The sequence below is a fragment of the Lactuca sativa genome, chromosome 5 (assembly GCF_002870075.4).
Source record: "Lactuca sativa cultivar Salinas chromosome 5, Lsat_Salinas_v11, whole genome shotgun sequence".
NCBI classification, from domain to species: Eukaryota; Viridiplantae; Streptophyta; class Magnoliopsida; order Asterales; family Asteraceae; genus Lactuca; species Lactuca sativa.
This window is the reverse complement of record NC_056627.2, coordinates 219,756,222-219,777,073: the sequence shown is the minus strand read 5'-3', so window position 1 is coordinate 219,777,073 and position 20,852 is coordinate 219,756,222. Positions and strand designations below refer to the sequence as shown.

Sequence of the window (20,852 nt, the reverse complement as noted above, 5' to 3'; positions counted from 1 at the left end):
TAGAAAAATCCCATGAGCAAGCTAGAAGCCTTAAAACACCCTAGAACCCATCACCATTAGTTTACGGCCGTAAACTCATGGTGAGATGTCCCTGGGCCATAAACACAACTTTGGGAGTGTACTCTTTGATAGTAAGCTCCATTCCTTAGCCATACACACCCTTTAGACGCTACCCGGGACACCCAAACACTTAACTAAAGTGTTTTCCGCTCCTTTTAGCGCGTATATTTGTTTAATTAGTATTAAATATACTAATTTTATGTGAACATATGTTATCATATGTTAAATAGGCCATTGAGTGTGTTCGAGTCCTCGCGTGACACCGAACGCCCAAACGGCACCTTCGTCGGACCTACTTACACCAGGTGAGTTCATACCCCTGAATGAACCTTCAAATGTTTTTACATGTTTGATAGGGGGGAATACAAGTTAAACATGCCAGTTATCATATCAATCACATGTGATTGATAACCCGCATGCACTAGATTTTACCACATTGTACACTGTTTTACCGAGTAGGACACTATAATGGTTTTCAAAAAGGTTTTCAATTGTTTCAAAACTCTTCCTTATACTATTTTACCTAAATTCATTTTAAACTGGTTTATGAAAAGTTTCAAAAGATTTCTAAAGGATTTTCACACTTATTTTACCAAAGAATACCAAATGCGAGTTTTCCTGAATATAAAGGTTTTTCTAAGGTTTTCACCGAAGTACCCTTTCACAATGTATACATTTACTTGTTTGTTACTGCTGCTTCGCTTTTACTTATTTAAAACTCCTACTTGATAACGCATTTCCTTCGTGATACGCTTATACCGGTGATTGTCTCTATATCGCTTATACTTGTAGCCTCTTATACTTAATAGATGCTTTTACTTCACCAGTTGTCGCTTCCACTTCGTGATACACTTACACTTGGTACACTTATACTTCACGATTCGATTATCCCACTCTGTACGCTTATACTTCACGACTCGTATATTTCACTGTACGCTTATACTTCACAAGTTGGTTATTCCACACTATACACTTATACTTCACGATATGATTCCACTTGATACACACTCAGTCGTAGTTAGATGTATGTCTGTGATTATATAGGTACATATAAGTAATGATTGAAAGACTTAGGAAGGCTCGTCTGCCCTATTTCCTTTTCTTCGTTGAGATGTGGTCTGGTGGGATCGGATGGCCGTCCGAAGGTCGTTTGATTCATTAGTTATGCATTATGTATATGAGTATGGACATATAGGAATTCTCTAGTCAGTTCATTTAAGAGTCTCTACCTCTAGTCTATACTTACATTAGAAACCCACTATTGGGAAGTCTCTACCTCTAGTTCAACACTTACACACTACCCACTATTTGGAAGTCTCTACCCACTATTTGGGATGCATCTTCAGGACACGGCCTTCTCCGTCGTCTAGTTGGTAACCAGAGTCTCCTGTAGGGAGAGCGGACATTGTGTGTATAGATCTATACGGGATTGACAACCCCGCACCCAGACTGCTAGCTACAGTCCCGACCTACCAAGCCAACGGGTGACAAATGTCACATCTTATAGACGCTTGAAGGGCGTCTGGGACTCTATTCAGTATGGTTACGAGTATCCCGGGTTACCTTATAATTCTTTGGCCTTAACGTAACGGTATTTCACCAGCAATCTACACTGTATGCTGGTAACTCATTTTCAGAGTCACACTGTTTTGACCTTACAAGACGTATCTTTCATTTGATACTGTCTGGGGTCTGTCTTTCACTGTTTTGACCTTACAAGACGTATCTTTCATTTGATACTGTCTGGGGTCTGTTATCTCTGTTTTGACCTTACAAGACGTATCTTTCATTTGATACTGTCTGGGGTCTGTCTTTCACTGTTTTAGACCTTACCAGCTATACCTTTCATTTGGTACTTTTCTGGGGTCTGAGTCTCTACTTGTTAGACTGAACCAGGCGTGTCGTTAGTTCGATATTCTCCTGTAGTCTATGATTCCTTGCCTTAGTCAGCAGTCCTCACTGCTGAGGCATATGCTATTCCCTGATGTCGTTTGCTTTCCTCAATAATCAAATTCAGTATTTTGATCATGATAGCAAATTAGGGAAAACTACTTTTTACCACATAACACCGACCAGTCTTGGTAGAAGGCTGCTTTTATTAAAGAAAATATAGGATTTTCTGGAAAGAACTCTAATACACAGAAAACACTTAAACTGCTACTTATTAAAGTTATTTGATTGAAAAGTCACTAAATACTTATGAACTCACCAGCATTTGTAAAAATGCTGATACTCGCTTTTCAAATAACTTGTATTCTCAGGTCAGCAATTAGACAGGTACACCCCCGGAGCTGTTGATGAAGGTGGCTTAGTACCTTGCTGTACTTATTATATTTACTTGTATTACTTTGATACCTTGTAATGTATCCATGTAAAATTATTACTATTAATGCAATGTTTTGTTGTACTTTGATTACTATATGCATGTGTTGTGATACTTGACATGACGTCATCCACCCCAGAACGTTTCCGCCGTTCCGGTTTTGGGGTGTGACAATATCATTATTTTCCATCTTATCAATTTTGTGCAATTATTTGAGAATACATTTACCATCTAACATATTTTGATGGGAGTTAGAACCCAAAACATTTAACTTCTCCACGCCTACCAATTTCTTTTTAAATTTCTACTTCTTCCTATAATTTTCCTGGTCTTTACGTTTTTGCCACTAGTTCAACACCACCTTCAACATTTTAAACATATTTTTAAGGGCCTTTGTTTTGTTTTACACCATAAATATGGTTATGAAGCCCACCCCTACTCACAGTTTTGTCAAACTCATCACACAATCCATCCATGAGTTGAACAATTTAAATGAATTTGTTTTAAACTACAACCACACTAACACTATTACTTCATATTTAAAAGGAAGCTAGCGCAATAAGTTGGATTTCCAAATCAAGTTTGGAAGTATGGGTGAATGCAATATGTATAGAAAGCATATTCTATGTTGAGTCCTATTAAGCTAAGTTAAGGCTTTAAAGTAAGTACTCGTGTGGGATAAGCATGATAGAAAGAGTATTCTCACTCTAAATAAGGAATCACCTTAATTATTTAAGTATATCCACTTATGATTTCCCAGCTAGTTTGAAGTTAAACTTTTTGAATCGAAACAAACACATATCACAACATTTCCAACCACGTCATGAGAAAGAGTTCTTCTACGTTAGGGTTTCCATTTTGCACTATGGACATTCTTATTTGAAGTGCACGCCTCGTTTTCTACACTGATAAAGTTTAACCATTATACAAGCTCTAAACATGTAACATACTTTTCCCTACTTCCTCCTTCTTTATCATGTAGTTTATCCCTGCCTACAAACATACTTAAACTAGAACCCTCTTCGATACTGAAAACCTTATGTTTTAGTTCATTGGACAATAAGGCATCTTTCATGTCATTAATAGTAATCATTGTTCTACTATCCAGCATGTTATTAACGAAATCCACATATAAATTCTCCATAGACAAAATAATATAAGAGCTTAATATTCGTCTTTAATTTTAACCATAACATATGGTTAATCTAGAACAATATGTTTATATGATCTTTTATGCGAGTACTTTCTAACAACTATATGGTATGTAAACCTTTCTTTTGATACAATCAATTCGTGGCAGTGTTCTTCTGATATTTGTCGCAAAGGTTCTCCCATAACCGAACAACAACGGTTTTGATACACAACCTCATGTAACACTTTATTAGTGATACATAACATAATAAAGCTATGCAACTTTTCCAAAATATCCCTCTTTGTATCTGCCGTCATATCCTTTATTAATTTAGCCTCTACTTCTAGCGATGTCACACAACCTTATTAAACCAGTAGAACCTTCATCTTCATGTTGCATAACTTGAAGTCATTCGATGTATTGAACTTCTCATGATCAAACTTATAAGAAAGACATCCTTTCAACCAACAGATCGAACCATTCGAATAACTGTGACTATGATATCACTCATTATGTAGGGAAGCAAAGAAAAGAAAGAACAAACTTAAATAATCTCTAATATTTTTCTGTGTTTCAAAGTGTTTTATATTTATTTTCGTTGTCTCGAAGTGTTTTATATTTTATTTTCATGAACAATGGTTGAAGTGGAATTCTTTTAGTTGAATGTCCATATAAGCATTTAAAAGTTGAAGAAATAAAATGTTAACCGACTAAAAAGCGGCTACTAGTTGCATGTATTAGTTTTAATTTGGAACAATGTTGCGTATTTTGTTATAAATATATACTAGTTGTGAAACTCATGTATTACATTGGTTAATTTAAAGAAAAAACAAGAGTTAAATATAAAGTCAAAATATTTGAGAACGTTGAATTTATAAGAAAATAAGAAAAATAATGATTTATTATAATAAAAAAAATTATCTTTTAAATTTAAACAAATAATTTAAATAAAAAAATTAATGAGCTAAAAATTTTAAGAATTTTGAAATTAAAAAATAAGTTATTAGTGAAATTAATATTCATTTATTACTACATTTATTGTAATTATTACATTAAAATATTATATGAAGTTTAATAAAATAACATGTGAAAAAAAAATAATTCAAAATAACCATAAAATGATATTTGGCAAATTGAATAAAAATGTGACAAGTGGCAAAAAAAACCCTTCATTTATTAGGGAAGATTGTTGGATTAATTGAAAACTGAAAGAAAAAAAAAAGATGTTAATAAATATATTAAATAAGTAATAAATCTTTTCAAAATAAACCATTTTAACTAACATCTATCCGGATACTACTTACTAGGGTCCCATAAAACATATGATTATACTCAATTTTCCTTTTGTTTAAACAAATATGCGATTTGCCATTTTTAAAACTAATGGTATAACTTTTCAAATGCCTTTACATTTTTATTATATTTTAACATCTTTTTACACTTTTTCTATATTCAAATATGAACATTTTGTGTTACATTTCCCAACACTAAATCCTGATTTGATGGCAAGAAGATGTAGTCTTCATCAAACTTTTGTATTTTAAATCAAGAAATTTTTGGTATTCAAAACTAGTATGGACTGAGAAAAAAAAATGTTAAACATTTTCATCTTAGTCAATCCGTCGTAAGGCCCACATGGAAGGTCAATCAAGGGACTAAAATTGCAAAAGGTTAGAGAATAGGTACCCAAGTGTCAAATACCATATCACCTCTTTGTAATTGTGAGTATTTAAAGGGTCCTTAGTAGACACCAAAGTTTCATATTGTGGAGTAACAAGCCAACTTTACAAGCTCAATAAGCTTCAATGGGGTGGATAGAGTATTACAAGCCAGTGATAGTTATGTTGGTGTTGCAGTTTACATATGCAGCATTGTCAGTATCTGCGAGAGCTTCTCTCTTGCAAGGATTGAGCCCAAGAGTTTTTGTTTTCTATAGACAAGCTTTCGGAACTTTGTTCATCACTCCTATTGCTTACTTTTTTAGGTAGTTTCTAACATAATCTTAATTGCTCCATCATTTATAAACTTCTTCTCAAAATATAATTTTCTTTTTTGTTAGTTTTATGAAATATATGTAAACCCCACCTATATATCTAAACCATCTCATAGTTTATCATATAGCAAGATTTCAAATTTTGATACTTGTTCATGTATCGTAGGACCAAAACAAAGAATAGTTCTATGGGATGGAAGAGCTTCTCCTTGATCTTCATTGCAGCCTTAATCGGGTAAATTATTCTTTTGTTAGACGTTTTTTTAATATAAAAGGAGCCAAACCCATAAGTTGCTACAAATTATTTTAACCATATAATAATTAATTATGTATTATTTTTGTTCAAAAATACTTGTATTCTTTGTTGCAGAGTAACAGGCAACCAAATGATTCAATATGAAGGCATGTACTTGGCTTCATCATCAGCAGCAAGTGCTTTGGCTAATATTATTCCAGCCATCACCTTTGTTGCAGCATCCATTGTTGGGTATATAACTAAATTAATATACAAATTAAGTCACACATTAAGTTATTTTATTTTCATTTTAGATTTGAGCCAATCGATATTAGAAGCTTCAGAACCATTGCCAAAATATTAGGGACAGTTGTGTGTGTCACTGGTGCAATTACAATGTCACTCATCAAAGGCCCCAAGCTTCTAAATGAACAGTTGCCTTCATCAAATTCACTTTTGGTTATAAATCCAATTGGAAGAGATAATCTTTGGCTTGTGGGTTGTTTATGTCTCTTTGTTGGCTGTTGTTGCTGGTCCTTTTGGTTGATAATTCAGGTTGGTATATATATCTAACACTATATAATGAAATGCATGTCATGCAAAAAATAAAAAATAAAAATTAATTATACATTGATTTGAGATTTGTAAAAGGTTATTACTGATTTTACGAAACAAACTGTTTAAATTGTCTTTAAGTTGCCAACAAACCAAATTTATTGTGTAAAAATATAACGAACTTAAGGTTTATGTGTTTTTACATGTTATTATAAGTTTACAAGATCATTTACATATATATAGGTACCGGTCACTAGAATCTACCCTGACCACTTATCTTTATCGGCTTGGATGTGTTTTATTGGGACGATGCAATGTGGATTTGTTACATTGTTTACAGATCCATACTTGGAGGCTTGGAAAATTAAATCGTATTTTCAACTTGGAACTTGTTTATATGCGGTAATTATTAATATAAGAGAAATTAAATATTTTACTATTTTTATCCCCTACCATCTTACTATATAATTGTGATGATTATCATATTTAATAAAACTAATAACATTTTACTAGACTTGTCATCATCTAAAAGTGGTAAGGAGGATGGATAAAAAGATTAAGTATAAAAATATTTAATTTCTCTATTCTTAATATAATTCAAAATAACATTTTCTTTTTTATGTCTGAAATATTAAGATTAAACTGTATTTGTAACGAGGTTACAAATAATAATTAGGGAATTGTTGGTTCGGGGATTTCCATATTTGCACAAGCATGGGTTATCGAAAGGAGGGGTCCGGTATTTTCAGCAATGTTCAATCCTTTAAACACAATCATTGTCACCATCTTTGCTTCTATATTTTTACAAGAACAGATATACATTGGAAGGCAAGTGGAAGTAGAAAAAACTTTGAAATTATTGCTACACAGTTTTTTCACCAAAAAATTAACATGCTTTTGTGACATGCTAATTAATATTATCAACGTCTGCTTAGAAGAAAAAAAAAACACCAGTTGTAATTTAGTTACGATTATATATAACACATTGCTAACTTATTTGATGCAACATTTGACACATATACTCGTGAGAAGTACGCGCTGCACTTCACGTTATTTATTTTTGTTTTTAATTTTTTTATGTTCGAATTTAAATGCCTACAATTTGCAACCCATAAAAAAGAATCTGATTCAATTACTTTTGTGATCCCTCTAAACGTTTTTTTTTAACTTTGTTTTTACATTTTTTTAATTTTTTTTAATTACAACAAATTCTCTTACCTCGTTTTTACAACCTTTTTATATTGGTTTTACAATTTTGTTTCTTGCAAAGTCGTTTTTCTAAAATTTATTTTTTTAAATTATATATATATATATATATATATATATATATATATATATATATATATATATATATATATATATATATATATATATATATAATTACTTCAAAAATTCATTATAGAATTACTTCTAAATATATTCATATTTAGAATTACTTCAAAAAATACACATATCTAAAATTCATTATAGAATAATAAAATATAAGTAATGTTTTTACGATGTCTCAATAATTACTGTTTTTATTTGAACTTACTTTTATATATATATATATATATATATATATATATATATATATATATATATATATATATATATATATATATATATATATATATAAAGATTTTCTGTTTTTAAAAAGTCGATTTTTTTTTCAAAATTATTTTCTAATTTTTACATATTCGTTTCCATGAATATATTATGTTTTTTTTTTCATAAACCAAAAATGCACTATTATCTATATTTAAACATGATACTACTGTAAATTATATCATATCTAACAAGTTTTGATTTTTTTCTTTCTACCGACTAAACTTGCATTTTCGCACTTTAGTGTGATAGGTGCATTTGGAATAATAATTGGTTTGTATGTCGTACTATGGGGAAAGGCCAAGGATGTAGAAATGTTGAAAGAAGCAGAAGAGAAGAAGATATTAGAAAACGATCAAATCAAGATTGTTCAAGTTTTGGTTGATGGATCCAACTTAGCAGAGCCCTTTTTGATCAAATAAATAACAAAAGGGTAAACAGGTCATGTAGCACCTATTAAGGGCATTGCTAACACATATATATGTACAATAACAACATGTTAAAATTAAAGAACTTATGCCTAAGATTTTCATTTATCTCATTCTCCTTTTTTCCCCTTTATTATTTTTTTTTTTTTGAGAATAGTAATTTATTTGCTATATTAATTAAACGTTTATAGACTTGGGGACAACGTCGCTAAGTAAATAGTAATTAAGTTTCAACATGTAAGTAATTCAAACCGTCTTTGGTTAACTACTCATGTATGCAACAATATGCAATTCAATACTTTATAAGTTTATTAATAAAGCAAACGTACATCTACTTCTATATCTATATGGGAGCTGATCCGTACACAACAATTTTTTCTCCATACACAATAATGGTGCTTTAAAATGTTGTATTGTACAGTCATATATTGCATGGATTATTGTGTATAGCAAAAAACTATTGTGTACAAATCATTCTACATCCACATCTACATCAATATCTATATCTATTTTTATATCTATAATATATTATAACAGATGCCATTTTCTTTACATCATATTCATTTTAAACATTCACTAGAACCCAAAGGTCTTTTTAACTAAAAATAATCACTACAATTCAAGAGTTTCTAATTTATATGTATTTACGATTTCAACATTAAACTAATTAAACACTACAACTTAAAAAAAATTAACTTATGTTTATTAATTGATACTTATGATATATATATATATATATATATATATATATATATATATATATATATATATATATATATATATATATATATAGTTCAAAAACATAGTTGAAGTTGTTATGATTTAGAGAATAAGATAGAGAAAAAAATGACTTTAATGAGAGAGAGAAAATTAGGAATTGAGTCCTTTCACATTATCACGGAAAAAGGGGATTGCCTATTGGTTAATTTTGACTGGAAAAGGACCTGGAACCCTATATCCTCTCATTCACTTACTATAGGCTGATGAGCGTAGATTCATCGTACTTTTTATAAATAGAAAAAGAGACATAACTCACGCATTCAAGCAAGAGCCTTTGCCTTTCTTCGCTATGTAAATAGAGGGTCGGAGGAAGAAGTGCCAGAACCTTAACAAAAGAATTGAGGTGATAGAGTCTTACAGGAGACACTAGGCTTTAGAATTGAATGGAATGATTCCTCTCCCTTGGTTTCCTTCACTGCTCGTGAATCCCTTCTATTTTTCTATTCCAGTAGTCTTATGCGGTTTGGTCTATCCATTTGTTGTTTAACTCATAGTAGTTAGGAGGTTGTTGTCCTAATGAGTGTAGCGGAGTGCTCCCTGTCATATTACTTATCTATAGGGCTATCACCCTAGCTTTCCCTGTCTCTGCCTTTCTTTCCTAGTCCGGAGTTTTTCTTCTTGACTATTGTGGGTTTGACACTATTCAATACTAAATATCTACTCGTGGAGGGAGGGGAGGCAATAGATTCATCTTAGGTGGTAAGCGAAGGAACTGTAGGGCTTAGGGCAGCCTCATATTTTTCTTCAATAGACTCTATGGGAGGTGAGAAGTGAGCCAATAGCTATTATAGAAGGACTTAACAATTCATGGCATGAATTTGAGTTGAAGGAAGAAAGATATGAAATGCTAGAAAGATGGAATCTATGAATGAGCTCTTTCGTCTAAGCTTAGAACTAGGCAATAACAAGGAATGGACTTTAAGTGAGTGAGAATCGGAAGGAGGGGACAAAGGTCAGTCCTATAAGGCAAGAAAGCAAGATCAGAAGAAGGAGCAATGCAGAATAACTAAGCATGAAAAGGAGAGGATATCTAGACTTTCAAAGACAGTAGCAATGGAAAGGAGACTAATCCTGATATTCTTTCTCGAAGGATTCTATTGTTCCAAGACCTGTATGTAGACCTGGGCCTCCAAGGATATAAGAATACATGAAGCTCTACTTTTTTGTACATATATTCATAAAATAGGATGAAGAAAAAAGATGTTATTTTGAAAGATACAAAACTATATAAGCAAACTCATTTGTTAGTGTTATCTTCTTTATCTTGTTAGAAGTTATAATAACTTGTATAATAATTTGATGTTGTTATTATATATGTGGTATGTATGTGATCTTTTGATATTATCAAAAATTAAACTTTGTTGTACAAATGAAAAAAAAAAAAAAAAAAAAAAAAAAAAAAAAAACTATGGTTATAGTTACTATTTTATGGTAATGTATACAAAAAGTATTATTAGGAAAAACTTATATTTGTTGGCATGTTTGAGTCATAAACAAAAGATAAAAAAATATAGTTATAGTTACTATTTATTACTGTATTTTCATATGATGTTTTTTTCCAAGAACCAAACTCGAAAATAGATATAACATATATACTACATTTAATATTTATTTGTAATTTTAAAATATATAGGCAATGGTTTATATATATATATATATATATATATATATATATATATATATATATATATATATATATATATATATATATATACTAGTTTATAACCCGTGGGAACCACGGTTATAAAATTAATTAAACTTTTATAGTATAAAACTCAAAATTATTAATTTGTTATTTTAAATAAATTATTAATTTAAAAAATATTTTTATTACTTATGTGAAATTATAATCGTTGATTCAAATAAATATGTAAAATTAATTTTTAATATATATTAGATATTTTTTATTTGTGAATTAATGAAAATAATAATATAAAATTCAAATTTAAAATAGAAAATAAATACATTGACAAATAGCATCACATTAATGAGGAGGTGTAATAAATTTAAAATGGAAAACTAATAAATTGACAAGTGGCAAAACATTAATTAAGAGGTCTAATATGATGACACATGGCAAGAGACTACTCTTTTATTAGTATATATAATATATATATATATATATATATATATATATATATATATATATATATATATATATACTAATAAAAGAGTAGTCTCTTGCCATGTGTCATCATATTAGACCTCTTAATTAATGTTTTGTCACTTGTCAATTTATTAATTTTCCATTTTAAATTTATATAAAGGACAATTTTTTTACTAATTATAAAATTCTTATATACTTTTATCAAAATCTATGTATCTAATTATAAAAGAAATAATATTTTTTTTAATAATGATGAATTGATGATTAATTGATTTATTGAAATATGATAATTATAAGCCTATAAGGATTACATTGGTTTATCTTGAAATATAGAACTTAAATTAAAAAGCTAAATTAACAAAAAAAAACTATTTTATATACAATTGTAATTTTTCAAAAAATATGGTTTTTTAATTAATTTAAATAGAAACAGTTTTAATATAAAATCTAAATAAAATTTATATCTATATGTATTTGAAATGCACATAACTACTAAAATTCAAAAACTTCTGATAATTCGTTTGATTTTTTTGATAATTAATTGATTAATTGAAATTTAATGTTCATTATAATGATATATTGGTTTATCTTTAAATATAAAACTTAACTTTAAATACCATATTAACGAAAAATAGTTTATCAAAAACTATAATAATAATAATAATAATAATAATAATAATAATAATAATAATAATAATTTGTCCAAAAAAGAAAGTTCCTTGAATATTTAAAAAATAATAAAATTTTAAATATAAAGTTGTAACACCAAAGCTAAGAATAGTAAAGAAGGGACAAGAATAATAACCGATATAATAACTCAAAAACACATATATGTAAAATAAAACTAATCCACCACCCTAATTTTAATCCACTACTCATTTTGTAATTTAGTTGTTTGATCTTTATACGTGTTCCCACTCCTATCATGAATGTCACTTCTTCTTATCTCCTCTTCATCCATATCATTATCCCATGTTTGATTACGTTCATGGTCAATTCCATCCATTTCTTTATCTCGATCATATCCCTTGTCCCTATCCCTGTCAATGAAACGTTCCCGTGTCCAATCAATATCACATGCACGCTCATATCCACTTCCTCATGCGAATTGATTCTCAAATCATCACAAACGTTAAAAAAGCTTACTCTTGTACATATTCTTAATACAGGAAACACAACTAACGATTTTGGTTCATCAATAGTAAGCTACAACTAATAATCCTGTCAATCATAGAAAACAATCCACTAATTTTTCCACAAAAATAACGCTTAGTCGCGATTGTCATTGTTCCTAAACGCACATTAATTAAGTCCAAACAATACAATTCATTTTCTTTTTCTCAATGGAAGGAATATATAGTATATTCAAATGACAAATGATTTGAAAGAAAGCAAAAACATAGAATCATAAACTAAATAAGGTTGCGAATTCACACACTAAGTTTATCTTGAAGGCGATTATTTGGGCGTAAAGATCGAAGACACTTTGAGTACTATCTTCAGTAGCGTCGTAAGGGAGGTTGCCGACATACACAGAGTTCTCGTCGTCGACTGTCATTTTGTTCACGAACACCAAAACCTAATTCACCGGAAGTGGAGAGTGGAGACCCAATTTTACAGAATTTTTTTCCCTGACGCAACGTAGGCTTGTACCCTGAGTACAACTTAGCAATGTAATTATAAAAAATAGAGTAAATTATAAAAATGGTCACTGTGGTTTAGTTACATTCGTATTTTTAGTCCAAACTTCAAAAAGTTGATAGGTCAAGTCTCTATGGTTTCTAATTATTGCAGTTTCGGTCCTTCCCTCTAGTTTTCTAGTTTTGATAGTAAACTTTCGTTAAAACATTTAGACAAAACTGCAAATTTGGTCCTTATGGTTTGCAAAAATCTTTGGATGGGGTCCAAAAAGTTCTCAGCTTGCACAGAAGGTCCGAAATCAATGTTTTTTTAGGTTTTTGGTCATAAACTTAAGAAATTTTTATAGTTTTGGTCCATGGAACACTTGAATTGACTGTTTTGCCCTTTAAATTTCTTTTTTGTATTTTTTATATTTTTATTTTATAAATATTAATGCATAAAAAGAATTATATATATATATATATATATATATATATATATATATATATATATATATATATATATATATCTACCAAACCCACCGGAGCCCTCCCCCTTCTCTCTCTTCCCCCTCCCCCCTCCTTCGAAGTCCTCTTTTCTCTCTCTCGTTTATGCCCTGCTCACTGGAAAACACAGCAGCAACCGGAGTTGCTGCCTCCCCTGATACCACCTTACACCGTCACCACCCTACCACCATTCCACCTATGCCCCTTCCTATTTCGGTGACTAAGCCTCAACTCAAACACCTGCATATTCCCTTTCAAATCAGTCAAGAACAAAACAAGAACACAAGAGAAAAACAACACAATAGCAACCGGAGTTGCTGCTGCCTCCCACGACACCACCACAGAAAAAAAAAAAAAAAAAAAAAAAAAAAAAAAAAAAAGAACAAGGGAGGTGGTCGGAGCAGTCCCAAATCATGCATCTGTCAACCACCGATCGCCTCATCGCAGCACCCACTGAGACCGACGACCACCCCTCGCACCCTCTTCTTCCCTTCCGTCGAGCAAACCCACCGAGGACCCCGAATTCTTCGTTGCCGCTGCTTGCGACACTCCACCATTTCCTTCGTCCCTTCAGCTTCGTCAAACCACAGAGACGACCTCCCTCGTCGTCGATCGAACCTTTCCCGCTTTGCACATCACCATTGGAGCAGGAAGATGCTTCACTGCTTTTTCCCTTCATTCCTTCGATCTAGCCAAACCCTAGAGGTCCTCCCCTTTTCCTTCATCGCTTCGTTCTCGTCGACCATCGACACTCCGTCCCTCTGCCCGCGATTTATTGGCATCCATCGGACTGGCAACGAGAGAGAGAGAGAGAGAGAGAGAGAGAGAGAGAGAGAGGTACCGGTAAGGGTGGAGTGGGGGTCATCTTCTTGGTTTTTTATTTTTATTTCATAAAGTATTAATATAAATAAGAAAAGAAAATACAAAATTGAAATTAAAAGGGTAAATAGGTAATTTCAATTTTTTTTGGACCAAAAACCTTGATTTCAGACCTTCTGTGCAAGCTGGAAACTTTTTGGACCCCATCCAAAGATTTTTGCAAACCACAATGACCAAATTTACAGTTTTGTCAAACATTTAAGATGACTAACATACCCATCATACGATTTTTTTTATATTTCTTTTTATTAATTTGTTGATTATAATTTATTAAGTTAAATCGGCCCACCATGTCCTCACCCCCTCCCACCTACATGTTCATCTGCTCCAACAATGGTATCTCCGATGATTGTTATCTTCTCCAGCAAGCCATAGCCAGTGGGTGGTTTTGTAGTTTTACAATAACCAATGAGTAAAAAAACATAAAGCAAAAATCTAAAACCTAAATCGAATGATATTAGAACCTAATTCGGTAACCCAAATCAATAGAAACCTAAACAAAATGTAACCAAAAGATGAAAACAAAATCTCAAGTTCCAAAACCAATCACACTTAAATCGCCATGTCGAGACTCGGATCGAAACCAATCAAAGATTAATGGGGACAATTTTTTTAAAATGATTAGATGCTTAGGGACTCATATCCAAACCATACCCATGTTTATGTGTTTTCACCACTGAATCTTTGCAAAAGACGATGATTAATTAAAGAACTTGAATATTAATTATTTCGTAGAGATTAATGGGAATATTCCAGAAACTTATGGAGAGGTGATATGGACATTTTTGATATCCATATGATAGGGATAAGACATGTTTTGAATCAGATAAGGACTATCCTGAAGAGTTTGAATTCCTTAAGGATTTATTTCCTGACTATAAACAGGCTAATAGGGGTCAAATCCTAACTGGTGATTCCCTTTCATAATTTCGTATTTCTCTCTCTCTCTCTCTCTCTCTCTTATTTCTCCCCCCCTCCCTCTCTCTCTCTCTCACTTCTGTGAAAAATATTAACCCTCTCTTAAGGTTAGAGAATTTTCCGAAAACCCTAGTTTAGGGTTAATCCTTGATAGCTTTTGGAGTTTGTGGGTCTGACTACAATAGAGAGATTCTACCTTTGGTCCCTTATCCGTTGCAAACACTGGCATTCACAAGGTCTCATGCAAAGAAGTAAGTGGTTAGTACTCTTCCTTTTATTTGGTTTTGAAAGTTCATTACTATAACTAGTAAAACTTAGATCTTATGGTGTATATACACTTAGGTAATTTTGTTCGTTTTAGCTTCCATGATTAAGTGTATTGATAATATGAAAAGCCAACAGATTCCTTTATCTCTCTCTCTCTCTCTCTCTCTTGCACATAAGGTAGCACCAATGGTAGTTTTTGACGAATATGGTCGTGTCGATGGTGGTTTTCGTTGCAATGCTAGTTTCCGATGAGGCAATGAAAAGAGATATAAATGGAGTTGGTTTTGTTAAATAGAGGGGTGTGGGTTGGGCGTTTTTGGTAAAAATTATGATTGTGGCAGTGGTTTTCGGTGTTATTGGTGGTTTTCGGTGAGATAAGGAACATAGAGGATGGTGGGAGAGGAAATATTTTCAGGTGAGACAAGGGTGCATGATATCATAAAAAAGATGAAGGGTGGGGTGGGTATTGTGGGATTTTTTAATTATAAACTGTTAAATATAAATTAAAATAAATATTTAAAATGATAAAAAGTAATTTAAATGGTTATAATAGTCTTTTCAAGCTTATAGAGACTAAAATTACTAAAAAGATCCAAAATTTGATCACTGTTGCACCACCAAACTTTTTTAGACCAAAACCGTATATTTTTGACAACCATATGGATCATTTTAATTTTAATTTTTTGTCTTATTATTATTATTAGACTAAACTACAAATTTAGTTTCTTGGTTAGCAAAAAAGCATGAATAAGGTCCAAAATCTTTTGAACTTGCATGAATGATCCAAAATCATAAATTTTTTGTGGTTTTGGTACCTTAAAAAGTTGAAAAGACTGTATTTCTGTTTTAATTCCTTTTCTTAGAATTCTTTATATTTATTTTATTTTTTTATTTAAAAAATAATAGTAAAAAAATGGTTAGCCCACTTTACCCCGACCATCCCCCCCCCCTCCTTCTCTGTCTCTCTGTCTCTTCCACCGTTTTTGTATACTAAAACACAAACACACACACACATGTAGATTAAAACACACATACATACAATGTACATTAAAACACAAACATATCAGTGTAAGCTGAAACCAAATCCTCACTTACAGCTTTTTCGTTTTATGTTTTTAATGTCGAAGCATAAAAAACCAAATCCTCACCCAATATCCAAAATAATCATGCAAACATACAAAATAATAAAGAAATCAAACTTAGAAAAAAAAAATATTATGAACAAAATCCTCAAAATCAGATTTGTCAACAAATTTGCTATCCGTTTTTACAAAGAAATTCATTATAATCCAATGGATTTATCAAGTTGGAGAAGTAATATGTAGTTAAAAATGATCAGCGTGGTAGTAAGTGGTTAAAGGGTGATGATCCAGTGAAAAATCAGAGATGGATCTTGTTCGATGTCGTTCTTCCTCTTTTCCTTGTTATAAACAAGCTTCAAGGAGCAGATCAATAACTATTTAGCGTTTTAAAAGTTGTCTTAGTGGCTCCCGACGGGGGCAGTGAAGCAACAATATAGAAATCAAGCAAAAAAAGAGCATATTCTCCTTCTTATAATGAGCATAAATCAAGAAACAATGAAGAAATTCAACATTAATGAAGAGTTTAAACATCCAATCGTGTCCGATAGTCGATTGTGGCGATTGTCCAGTTGGTTTGTAACACACTGTTCCGAGTCGTTTCATAATTTGAGATCGTGACCCGAAGATCATTTATCATAAGGCTTCGGGTTTTGGGGAAAGAGCGCTTTAGACCCCGTGAGAAGTGGGTAATGCAGATTATGTGAACCAAGAGTTCGGTTTGTGCTTTGGAGTGCAATGACATAATGGTAAAAGTGATGCTTCAGGTCTTTTATTTGAATTAAGGATTTTAGTTCGATTTGTTTTAAGATAAAAGTAATTAGATAGGGTTGTAGAGCTCCTCACTACCTTTCTGTGGATATAAGGATCGTCTAAATCGAGTTAGGATGAAGAAGTTATGTCATTCGAAAGTTTGGAGGTTTTTGGGCTAAGCCTGGGCGTACAGGGTGTAAGTCGGACGTACTAGCTCGGATTGATCACGAAGGGTTAACCTAGTACGTTGGGCGTACACACTCAAGTGCCAAACCCTAATTTCAGGGGTTTGAGCCCTATTTAAGCTCCTTAACTCACTCAAACCCTTTCCATTCTCAGCCTCCACCCCTTAAATGTCCTCCCTTGAAACCCTAACCCCAATTGGATCTTTGTGAGTAAAAGAAGGTGTTCTTGAGTGCCTTTGAAGGAAGAGGAAGGTGGTTATTGTGCTTAAAAGCTTGAAACAACCTTGGATCTGGAAGTTCTCCTCCCTCATTCATCTGCAGAAGGTATAAAGTTTTTACCTTTATGCCTCCATTGATAGATCTAGTTTAATGGTTAATGTTAAGTCCTTTTTGTCCCATGAATTGTTCCATTTGAGTGTTGGTTGTTCCTGGTCTTGTGAGGTATATTTTCAGGTGTATAATGTCGGACCCCAATGTAACACCGTAAATTTAAAAACAATTTTTCATTTAAAAATAATCGTTAATTCTTAAAAACACTTTTCTTAAAATTCCAATCATAATTGAATTACAAAAACATAACTCCATTTTCACTTGCTTAATAAACCAGGATCCTCAAAACATGACTGTTTCTCTGGTGTGTACAATCGAGCCAGTGCCGTCCCGTGATCCTGAGAGAAACCTGAAACACATAACACAAAACACTGTAAGCACGAAGCTTAGTGAGTCCCCCAAAATACCACACATAACACATATTGGCCACTCGAGGCTATAACTCTGTGGGTCCGTGGACCCAAACTCTGTGAACTCTCTGGTTCTAACTCTGTGAACCTTTCGGTTCTAACTCTTTAAACATGCACAGCATAAATCACATAGAAATAATGCAGTACAACACATAACATACATAGCATACAAATACTCTGTCACATAACTCTGATTACCTACTCAAGGTAAAGTATAGTGAGAAGACTCACCTCGTGTATCTCGCTAACTCGCAAATCCTGGAAATCACTCGTGCTCGATCCCTCGAGCTATAATCCTCCTATAACACATTATATATCTCTAATTAACACTTTCACAACTAAGGTTGACTTCCCCTATCAAGTCAACATTGGTCAACGCTGGTCAACGGTCAACTTTGACCGGACTCGGCGAGTGCACCGAAGCGACTCGGTGAGTCTATACGCGTTCACTGACTCCCTCGGATCCTCTCCTGGCACGTCGAGTACTTCCCTGACTCGACGAGTTCCACCTGGCATGAATCGCGTGGCCACCACGACTCAACTCGCCGAGTCTCAAGAACAACTCGGCTAGTTCCAGCTTGACTCAGTCCACTAGTCAACCCTCTCTGACTCTCCCTGACTCACTGAGTCAACCCTTAACTCGGCAAGACCACTCGTAGAGTGGTTAAGGACAATCTTCATGCTACTCGCCGAGTCTGTTCTTCGGACTCGGCGAGTCTACACCATGCATGAACTCAAACTCACTCCTGAGGTCAGATCCGCTCCAAAACCCATAGATCCAGTCCTTCCAAGCACATATACCACGTAAAGTTTCAATCTTGGTGCTCATGCAAAGGTCCAAAGGCCTTATTTGATGATGTGGTCTCTAGAATGCCATTCTAGGCTCATGGCCTCCACTAACACCCATAAAGCTCCAGGGAAAAGGGTCTCTGGACCTCTTTGGGTCCAGATCTAAAGTACCAACACCAAAAAGAGGCCAATTACTCCATGGATCCTTCCACAAAGAAACCCTAACTCTAAGATTTACACCAAGGACTGAGATAGGAACGAATGGTTACCTCAAATGAAGTCTCTGAGCTCAGAAATCACTAGATTAGCACCTCCTTTGGTCTCCTCTTGCCTAGATCCTCTTCTAAGAGCAAAAACACCCACAATTAGCCAAAGATCTTCCTCCTCTCTCTCACAAATCGCTCAAGGACTCTTTAGGGTTTTCTCTGAGGTTGGTGGCCGCAAATGACAGCCATAAGCCCTCTTAAATAGGTCTCATACCCCAGAAATTAGGGTTTCATTAAAAAGCATAGACTCGCCGAGTCCACCTTTTGGACTCGCCGAGTCCAGACGCGAACCCGCGTCCAAACCGCGATCCTACTCGGTGAGTTTGAGATCCAACTCGCCGAGTCCCCTCACAAATCACCAAAAATTACAAGAATAAATAATACCTGGAAATCCGGGCTGTTACACCCAAACCAGAACGGCGGAAACGTTCGAGGGTGGAGGACGTCAAGTACAGTATCATATTAATGCATAATAGTAAACAAGCAACAACATCATCCATTTCATTAATAATATAAATTTAATACAAGCATGTTCTGTGTATAGTTTGATAGACACCAAAATATGAATCAAAATAAAAGACGAGTCTTGTATCCGCTCCGTCTTCTCAAAACCTGGTCCAGTGTACCTGTCTACTGACGACCTGAGAATACAAGTTATTTTGAAAGAGTAAATAACCATTTAAGCTGGTGAGTTCATAAGTATTTAGTGTCAGTTGTTGTATATGTTTAATGAAAGTGATTGTAAATGTTTGTTTGTAAATATTTGTATCTCCTAGAAAATCCCATATTTTCTACTTTAACTGAAATGTAGTCTTCTACCAAGACACGATTGTTCTGTATGCTTGTTCCTTTGTAAAAGTGAGTGTTTTTCCCAAAGAAAGACTATCAATTACCAAAAATATAGTTTACATTACCATTTATGTGAGAAGATCACAATTTGAATGTAATGGAAAAAATAATAAAGATGTACTTGTAGTATTGTATATAGTAACTACCGTTGAAATAACTACCTTAAATTAATTGATTAATTAAGGTAAGATGTGATATAGTTATAACCATGCTTGATCGACTAGTTAAAACACGATGTTCAAAGACATCGAAAATGTATGACATTAGTCACCCGTAGACCTGCAAGTCCTACTGTAGCTAGCAGCAAGGTGTAGGATAGTCAGTCCCATATAGATCTATACACCAATTCACGCTCTCCCTCCAAGAGACTATGGTTACAAAACATGACATACCGGTATATTGCCATGCCATGAAGTAGTGGCTCACATTAATGTTATAGTGTTCTTGTATTTGTATAGTGTGTTCTATCTGTTCTAGTGTATTATATGTTCTCTTTATATAGTGTAGTGTATGTTCTCGTTTTATAGTGTAGTGTATGTTCTCTTTGTTTCTCTTTATAGTATGTTTGAACTGAATCATGTATGAACTGGCTCTTGTATGTTTCTTTGTACTAGAAATAGTGAGTAGTGATCATCTAAACTATAACTATTATAGTTTACTAGTAATGTTGTTTGAGTGACTGGGTATGTTTGTACACCTTTGCTACCCAAAGGTGCTAAACTGATGTAAGAACTTTTATATCAATACATATATACATAATATATAACTAAGATTCAAACGACGCTCGGAAAAACAACCAGA

General features: G+C 32.9%; 1 protein-coding gene across 1 annotated transcript; it reads left to right on the top strand.

Moving 5' to 3' along the window:
• The first annotated feature begins 5,264 nt into the window (after positions 1-5,264).
• Positions 5,265-8,426, top strand: LOC111883689 (WAT1-related protein At4g30420). The gene is made up of 7 exons (XM_023880010.3): positions 5,265-5,499; positions 5,675-5,743; positions 5,879-5,995; positions 6,058-6,298; positions 6,542-6,700; positions 6,975-7,126; positions 8,130-8,426. Exons 1-7 carry the CDS (start codon positions 5,321-5,323, stop codon positions 8,305-8,307), a joined length of 1,095 nt encoding a protein of 364 aa, XP_023735778.1. The 5' UTR covers positions 5,265-5,320; the 3' UTR covers positions 8,308-8,426.
• Positions 8,427-20,852: the final 12,426 nt, after the last annotated feature.